This window comes from Oncorhynchus nerka, linkage group LG12, assembly GCF_034236695.1.
Source record: "Oncorhynchus nerka isolate Pitt River linkage group LG12, Oner_Uvic_2.0, whole genome shotgun sequence".
NCBI classification, from domain to species: domain Eukaryota; kingdom Metazoa; phylum Chordata; class Actinopteri; order Salmoniformes; family Salmonidae; genus Oncorhynchus; species Oncorhynchus nerka.
This window is the reverse complement of record NC_088407.1, coordinates 10,924,255-10,933,634: the sequence shown is the minus strand read 5'-3', so window position 1 is coordinate 10,933,634 and position 9,380 is coordinate 10,924,255. Positions and strand designations below refer to the sequence as shown.

General features: G+C 45.5%; 1 protein-coding gene across 1 annotated transcript in view; it reads left to right on the top strand.

Annotated features, from left to right (window-relative positions):
* LOC115127566 (transmembrane protein 151A) overlaps nt 1–9,380 on the top strand; it is an 81,860-nt gene that overhangs the window by 52,727 nt on the left and 19,753 nt on the right. The window contains exons 2-3 of the mRNA XM_065026010.1: nt 1–80; nt 2,605–2,731. The exon at nt 1–80 is cut by the window's left edge and continues 138 nt beyond it. Of these exons, the coding sequence (XP_064882082.1) occupies nt 1–80; nt 2,605–2,731 (207 nt within the window). The remainder of the gene's footprint in view (nt 81–2,604; nt 2,732–9,380) is intronic.

Below are 9,380 nucleotides of genomic sequence, written 5' to 3'. Positions count from 1 at the left end.
TCCGGGGAGTATGTTGTTATCTCGGCTCCGTCCGCCACCACCTTCCCTGACTTACCTCAGCTGCACCTACAGCACGACAGGTTAGTTAGTGTGTGTGTCACGTTGACCTCTCCCACGACCCTAAAAAGACTTATACAGCTGAAGATACTTTACCTTGTGGGTTTTCTATGTTAATCTATTCTTCTCGTTTGTTCGATAGCTTTTATTGTTCTTTCTACTGCTGTCAGAAAATGTTGATGGCATTTTACATACACTTTAAATAAAGTTAAATGCACTTTAAATAAAGTTAGAACTTTAACCTCTTCAGTCGACCCTCTACTTTTTTGAACATTCTGTTAAAAATCGCGCAACATTTCAGCACCCTGCTACTCATGCCAGGAATATAGTATATGCATTTGCTTAGTCTGTGTGGATAGAAAACACTCAGACGTTTAAAAAACTGGTTAAATCACTGCTGTGGCTTTACCAGAACGGCATTTACATCGAAAAGCACAGGAAAAACTGATCACTGAAAATGGGGAAAATATATCCATGCGCTACTTGAACCCATTGATAAACGTGAACCACAATTAATTGCCTGAGGTTGCAGTACCTACAGCTTCCACAGGGTGTCTAGAGTCTTGTCATTTCCCTTCGAGTTTTTTCTTGGTCAAACACATACAGGGCACCGTATCTCCTATGGTCTAGGACCGGATATTTTCGTTGAGTTTCTAGCCGGACATTTTTCCAGACGGACAGCTAATGATCTTTACATCGCCTCCTGATGAATTTTATCGCTTATTAACGTTTACTAATACCTAAAGTTGCATTACAAACGTATTTCGAAGTGTTTTGTGAAAGTTTATCGTCGACTTTTTGAATTTTAAAAAATGACGTTACGTTTTGAAACGATGTTTTTTTCGTTTATCACACAGTCTACATATAACGATATCTAGGCTTTATATGGACCGATTTAATCGAAATAAAGACCCAAATAGTGTTTATGGGACATCTAGGAGTGCCAACAAAGAAGATGGTGAAAGGTAATGAATGTTTTCTATTTTATTGTGCGGTTTGTGTAACGCCGAAATGCTAATTATTTTGTTTACGTCCCCTGTGGGTCTTTTGGGGTGTTGCATGCTATCAGATAATAGCTTCTCATGCTTTCGCCGAAAAGCATTTTAAAAATCTGTCTTGTTGCCTGGATTCACAACGAGTGTAGCTTTAATTCGATACCCTGCATGTGTATTTTAATGAACTTTTGAGTTTTAACTAATACTATTAGCATTTAGCGTAGCGCATTTGGATTTCCAGAGCTCTAGTTGGGACGCAAGCGTCCCGAGTAGAAGCAACAGGTTAAATGAAGTTAAATTAACTTTAAATGAAGTTAAATTAACTTTAAATGAAGTTAAATTAGCTTTAGAGGAAGTTAAATTAACTTTAAATGAAGTTAAATTAACTTTAAATGAAGTTAAATGCACTTTAAATAAAGTTAAATGACCTTTAAATCAAGTTAAATGAACTTTAAAATAAGTTAAATGAACTTTAAATAATGTTAAATTAAGTTTAAATAAAGTTAAATGCACAGTGTGATTGTGTTTATCTCCAGCCAGCCCGTGTTCCAGTGGCTATCTGTACATCCCTAACACAAGTGTTTAAATAAAGTTTGACTATGTTTGTATGAACATGACCTTTCTCTCTCTTCTCTTCCTTTCTCCGCCCTCCCCCTCCTCTCTCCCTCCCCCTCCTCTCTCTCTCTCTCCCACCTACCCCCTCTCTCTCTCTCCCTCCTTTCTCTTCTCTCTCTACCCCCTCCTTTCCCTCCCCCTCCCCTCCTCCTCTTTCTCCATCCCCCTCCTCTCTCTTTCTCCCTCCCTCCTCCTCTTTCTCCCTCCCCCTCATCTCTCTTTCTCCCTCCCCCTCATCTCTCTTTCTCCCTCCCCCTTCTCTCTCTTTCTCCCTCCCCCTCCTCTCACTCTCACTCTCCCCGCTCCTCTCTCTCCCTCCCCCTCCCCTCTTCTCTCTCTCCCTCCCCCTCCTCTTTCTCCCCCTCCTCTTTCTCCCCCTCCTCTCACTCTCTCTCTCTCTCTCTCCCTCTCTCTCTCCCTCCCTCCCTCTCTCTCTCTCTCTCTCTCCCTCCCCCTCCTCTCTCTCTCTCTCCCTCCCCCTCCCTCTCTCTCTCTCTCTCCCTCCCCCTCCTCTCACTCTCTCCCTCCTCTCTCCCTCTCTCTCTCCCTCCCCTCCTCTCTCTCTCTCTCCCTCCCCTCCTCTCTCCCCTCCTCTCTCCCTCTCCCCTCTTCTCTCTCTCTCCCCTCCTCTCTCTTGCTCTCCCTCCCCTCTTCTCTCTCTCTCTCCCCATCCCCCTCTTCTCTCTCTCTCCCTCCCCCTCCTCTCTCTCTCTCCCTCCCCCTTCCCCTCCTCTCTCCCCTCTTCTCTCTCCCTCCCCCTTCTCTCTCTCCCCTCCTCTCTCTCGCTCTCCCTCCCCTTCTTCTCTCTCTCTCCCCCCCCCTCTTCTCTCTCTCTCTCCCTCCCCCCTCTCTCTCTCTCTCTCCCCTCCCCCTTCCCTCTCTCCTCCCCCCTCCCTCCCCCTCTCTCTCTCTCTCTCCCTCCCCCCTCCTCTAACAGCCCATGTTCCAGTGGGTATGTGTATATCCCTCTAGCCTTCCTAGCTATGCTGTACGTGGTGTATCTGGTGGAATGCTGGCACTGTTACTCCAAGACCGCCATTTTGGCTCACGCAGAGACGGCAGAGGTATGCTACTGACTTTTGTTTTGGTTGGGACTCTTATTATGAGTCCTTATCTGTCGTTATCCTCCTATCTGTCGTTATCCTCCTATCTGTCGTTATCCTCCTATCTGTCATTATCCTCCTATCTGTCGTTACCCTCCTATCTGTCGTTACCCTCCTATCTGTCGTTATCCTCCTATCTGTCGTTACCCTCCTATCGTTATCCTCCTATCTGACGTTATCCTCCTATCTGTCGTTATCCTCCTATCTGACGTTATCCTCCTATCTGACGTTATCCTCCTATCTGTCGTTATCCTCCTGTCTGTCGTTATCCTCCTATCTGTCGTTATCCTCCTATCTGTCGTTATCCTCCTATCTGTCGTTATCCTCCTATCTGTCGTTATCCTCCTATCTGTCGTTATCCTCCTATCTGTCGTTATCCTCCTATCTGTCGTTATCCTCCTGTCTGTCTTTACCCTCCTATCTGTCGTTATCCTCCTATCTGTCGTTATCCTCCTGTCTGTCTTTACCCTCCTATCTGTCGTTATCCTCCTGTCTGTCGTTATCCTCCTATCTGTCGTTATCCTCCTGTCGTTATCCTCCTATCTGTCGTTATCCTCCTATCTGTCGTTATCCTCCTATCTGTCGTTATCCTCCTATCTGTCGTTATCCTCCTATCTGTCGTTACCCTCCTATCTGTCGTTATCCTCCTATCTGTCGTTATCCTCCTGTCTGTCGTTATCCTCCTATCTGTCGTTATCCTCCTGTCGTTATCCTCCTATCTGTCGTTATCCTCCCATCTGTCGTTATCCCATCTGTCGTTACCCTCCTATCTGTCGTTATCCTCCTATCTGTCGTTATCCTCCTATCTGTCGTTATCCTCCTATCTGTTGTTATCCTCCTGTCATTATCCTCCTATCTGTTGTTATCCTCCTGTCGTTATCCTCCTATCTGTTGTTATCCTCCTGTCGTTATCCTCCTATCTGTTGTTATCCTCCTGTCGTTATCCTCCTATCTGTCGTTATCCTCCTGTCGTTATCCTCCTATCTGTCATTATCCTCCTATCTGTTGTTATCCTCCTATCTGTTGTTATCCTCCTATCTGTCGTTATCCTCCTATCTGTCGTTATCCTCCTATCTGTCGTTATCCTCCTTCTGTCGTTATCCTCCTTTCTGTTGCTATCCTCCTGTCATTATCCTCCTATCTGTTGTTATCCTCCTGTCATTATCTTCCTATCTGTCGTTATCCTCCTATCTGTCGTTATCCTCCTCCTGTCGTTATCCTCCTATCTGTCGTTATCCTCCTCCTGTCGTTATCCTCCTATCTGTCGTTATCCTCCTGTCTGTCGTTATCCTCCTATCTGTCGTTATCCTATCTGTCGTTATCCTCCTATCTGTCGTTATCCTCCCATCTGTCGTTATCCCATCTGTCGTTATCCTCCTATCTGTCGTTATCCTCCTATCTGTCGTTATCCTCCTATCTGTCGTTATCCTCCTATCTGTTGTTATCCTCCTGTCATTATCCTCCTATCTGTTATCCTTATCCTCCTGTCGTTATCCTCCTATCTGTCGTTATCCTCCTCCTCCTATCTGTTATCCTCCTATCTGTTGTTATCCTCTATCTGTCGTTATCCTCCTATCTGTCGTTATCCTCCATCTGTCGTTATCCTCCTATCTGTCGTTATCCTCCTATCTGTTGTTATCCTCCTATCTGTTGTTATCCTCCTATCTGTCGTTATCCTCCTATCTGTCGTTATCCTCCCTCCGTTATCCTCCTATCTGTCGTTATCCTCCTTTCTGTTGCTATCCTCCTGTCATTATCCTCCTATCTGTTGTTATCCTCCCTGTCGTTATCTTCCTATCTGTCGTTATCCTCCTATCTGTCGTTATCCTCTGTCTCCTGTCGTTATCCTCCTATCTGTCGTTATCCTCCCTCTGTCGTTATCCTCATCTATCTGTCGTTATCCTCCTGTCGTTATCCTCCTATCTGTCGTTATCCTCCTATCTGTCGTTATCCTCCTATCTGTCGTTATCCTCCTCCTGTCGTTATCCTCCTGTCGTTATCCTCCTATCTGTCGTTATCCTCCTATCTGTCGTTATCCTCCTCCTGTCGTTATCCTCCTATCTGTCGTTATCCTCCTATCTGTCGTTATCCTCCTATCTGTCGTTATCCTCCTGTCGTTATCCTCCTGTCGTTATCCTCCTATCTGTCGTTATCCTCCTCCTGTCGTTATCCTCCTCCTGTCGTTATCCTCCTGTCGTTATCCTCCTATGTTTGTTTCCTCCTATCTGTCGTTATCCTCCTATCTGTCGTTATCCTCCTATCTGTCGTTATCCTCCTCCTGTCGTTATCCTCCTATCTGTCGTTATCCTCCTATCTGTCGTTATCCTCCTATCTGTCGTTATCCTCCTATCTGTCGTTATCCTCCTATCTGTCGTTATCCTCCTATCTGTCGTTATCCTCCTATCTGTCGTTATCCTCCTATCTGTCGTTATCCTCCTCCTGTCGTTATCCTCCTATCTGTCATTATCCTCCTATCTGTCGTTATCCTCCTCCTGTTGTTATCCTCCTATCTGTCGTTATCCTCCTCCTGTCGTTATCCTCCTCCTGTCGTTATCCTCCTCCTGTCGTTATCCTCCTATCTGTCATTATCCTCCTATCTGTCGTTATCCTCCTCCTGTCGTTATCCTCCTATCTGTCGTTATCCTCCTGTCGTTATCCTCCTATCTGTCGTTATCCTCCTCCTGTTGTTATCCTCCTATCTGTCGTTATCCTCCTATCTGTCGTTATCCTCCTATCTGTCGTTATCCTCCTGTCTGTCGTTATCCTCCTATCTGTCGTTATCCTCCTATCTGTCGTTATCCTCCTATCTGTCGTTATCCTCCTATCTGTCGTTATCCTCCTATCTGTTGTTATCCTCCTGTCATTATCCTCCTATCTGTTGTTATCCTCCTGTCGTTATCCTCCTATCTGTTGTTATCCTCCTATCTGTCGTTATCCTCCTGTCGTTATCCTCCTATCTGTTGTTATCCTCCTGTCGTTATCCTCCTATCTGTCGTTATCCTCCTATCTGTCATTATCCTCCTATCTGTCGTTATCCTCCTATCTGTCATTATCCTCCTATCTGTTGTTATCCTCCTGTCGTTATCCTCCTATCTGTCGTTATCCTCCTATCTGTCGTTATCCTCCTATCTGTCGTTATCCTCCTATCTGTCGTTATCCTCCTATCTGTCGTTATCCTCCTATCTGTTGCTATCCTCCTGTCATTATCCTCCTATCTGTTGTTATCCTCCTGTCATTATCTTCCTATCTGTCGTTATCCTCCTATCTGTCGTTATCCTCCTCCTGTCGTTATCCTCCTATCTGTCGTTATCCTCCTATCTGTCGTTATCCTATCTGTCGTTATCCTCCTATCTGTTATCCTCCTATCTGTCGTTATCCTCCTCCTGTCGTTATCCTCCTCCTGTCGTTATCCTCCTATCTGTCGTTATCCTCCTCTGTCGTTATCCTCCTATCTGTCGTTATCCTCCTATCTGTCGTTATCCTCCTCCTGTCGTTATCCTCCTATCTGTCGTTATCCTCCTCCTGTCGTTATCCTCCTCTATCTGTCGTTATCCTCCTATCTGTCGTTATCCTCCTCCTGTCGTTATCCTCCTCCTGTTGTTATCCTCCTATCTGTCGTTATCCCCATCTGTCGTTATCCTCCATCTGTCGTTATCCTCCCATCTGTCGTTATCCTCCTGTCGTTATTTATCCTATCCTCCTATCTGTCGTTATCCTCCTGTCTGTCGTTATCCTCCCATCTGTCGTTATCCTCCTGTCGTTATCCTCCTATCTGTCGTTATCCTCCATCTGTCGTTATCCTCCGTTATCCTCCTATCTGTCGTTATCCTCCTATCTGTCGTTATCCTCCTGTCATTATCCTCCTATCTGTCGTTATCCTCCTATCTGTCGTTATCCTCCTCCCGTTATCTGTCGTTATCCTCCTATCTGTCGTTATCCTCCTATCTGTCGTTATCCTCCTATCTGTCGTTATCCTCCTATCTGTCTATCTGTTGTTATCCTCCTATCTGTCGTTATCCTCCTATCTGTCGTTATCCTCCTATCTGTCGTTATCCTCCTATCTGTCGTTATCCTCCTCTGTCGTTATCCTCCCATCTGTCATTATCCTCCTATCTGTCGTTATCCTCCTATCTGTCGTTATCCTCCTATCTGTCGTTATCCTCCTATCTGTCGTTATCCTCCTATCTGTCGTTATCCTCCTATCCTCCTATCTGTCGTTATCCTCCTATCTGTCGTTATCCTCCTATCTGTCGTTATCCTCCTATCTGTCGTTATCCTCCTGTCATTATCCTCCTATCTGTCGTTATCCTCCTATCTGTCGCTATCCTCGTTATCCTCCTATCTGTTGTTATCCTCCTATCTGTCGTTATCCTCCTATCTGTCGTTATCCTCCTATCTGTCATTATCCTCCCATCTGTCGTTATCCTCCTGTCGTTATCCTCCCATCTGTCGTTATCCTCCCATCTGTCGTTATCCCATCTGTCGTTTCCCCATCTTTCCCTATCTGTCGTTATCCTCCTATCTGTCGTTATCCTCCTATCTGTCGTTATCCTCCTGTCGTTATCCTCCTATCTGTCGTTATCCTCCTGTCGTTATCCTCCTATCTGTCGTTATCCTCCTATCTGTCGTTATCCTCCTATCTGTCGTTATCCTCCTGTCATTATCCTCCTATCTGTCGTTATCCTCCTATCTGTCGTTATCCTCCTATCTGTCGTTATCCTCCTATCTGTCGTTATCCTCCTATCTGTCGTTATCCTCCTCCTGTCGTTATCCTCCTCCTGTCGTTATCCTCCTCCTGTCATTATCCTCCTATCTGTCGTTATCCTCCTCCTGTCGTTATCCTCCTATCTGTCGTTATCCTCCTATCTGTCGTTATCCTCCCATCTGTCGTTATCCCATCTGACGTTATCCCATCTGTCGTTATCCCATCTGTCGTTATCCTCCTATCTGTCGTTATCCTCCTGTCATTATCTTATCCCATCTGACGTTATCCCATCTGTCGTTATCCTCCTATCTGTCGTTATCCTCCCATCTGTCGTTATCCCATCTGACGTTATCCCATCTGTCGTTATCCTCCTATCTGTCGTTATCCTCCTGTCTGCCGTTATCCCATCTGACGTTATCCCATCTGTCGTTATCCTCCTATCTGTCATTATCCTCCCATCTGTCGTTATCCTCCTATCTGTCGTTATCCTCCTGTCGTTATCCTCCCATCTGTCGTTATCCTCCCATCTGTCGTTATCCTCCCATCTGTCGTTATCCCATCTGTCGTTATCCTCCTATCTGTCGTTATCCTCCTGTCTGCCGTTATCCCATCTGACGTTATCCCATCTGTCGTTACCCTCCTATCTGTCGTTATCCTCCCATCTGTCGTTATCCTCCTATCTCCTATCTGTCGTTATCCTCCTATCTGTCGTCCTCTCCCTCCTATCTGTCGTTATCCTCCTATCTGTCGTTATCCTCCTATCTGTCCTTATCCTCCTATCTGTCGTTATCCTTATCTGTCGTTATCCTCCCATCTGTCGTTATCCTCCTATCTGTCGTTATCCTCCTATCTGTCGTTATCCTCCTATCTGTCGTTATCCTCCTATCTGTCGTTATCCTCCTATCTGTCGTTATCCTGTCGTTATCCATCTGTCGTTATCCTCCTATCTGTCGTTATCCTCCTATCTGTCTGTTATCCTCCTATCTGTCGTTATCCTCCTGTCGTTATCCTCCTATCTGTTGTTATCCTCCTGTCATTATCCTCCTATCTGTCGTTATCCTCCTATCTGTCGTTATCCTCCTATCTGTCGTTATCCTCCCATCTGTCGTTATCCTCCTATCTGTCGTTATCCTCCTATCTGTCGTTATCCTCCTATCTGTCGTTATCCTCCTATCTGTCGTTATCCTCCTATCTGTCGTTATCCTCCTATCTGTCGTTATCCTCCTATCTGTCGTTATCCTCCTATCTGTCGTTATCCTCCTATCTGTCGTTACCCTCCTATCTGTCGTTATCCTCCTATCTGTTGTTATCCTCCTGTCATTATCCTCCTATCTGTCGTTATCCTCCTATCTGTCGTTATCCTCCTATCTGTCGTTATCCTCCCTGTCGTTATCCTCCTATCTGTCGTTATCCTCCTATCTGTCGTTATCCTCCTATCTGTCATTATCCTCCCATCTGTCGTTATCCTCCATCTGTTATCCTCCCATCTGTCGTTATCCTCCCATCTGTCGTTATCCCATCTGTCGTTATCCTCCATCTGTCGTTATCCTCCTATCTGTCGTTATCCCATCTGTCGTTATCCTCCTGTCGTTATCCTCCTATCTGTCGTTATCCTCCCATCTGTCGTTATCCTCCTATCTGTCGTTATCCTCCTATCTGTCGTTATCCTCCTGTCATTATCCTCCTATCTGTCGTTATCCTCCTATCTGTCGTTATCCTCCTATCTGTCGTTATCCTCCTATCTGTCGTTATCCTCCTATCTGTCGTTATCCTCATATCTGTCGCATTTATCCTCCTATCTGTCGTTATCCCTTATCCTCCCTCCTGTCGTTATCCTCCTCTGTCGTTATCCTCCTGTCGTTATCCTCCTATCTGTCGTTATCCTCCTATCTGTCGTTATCCTCC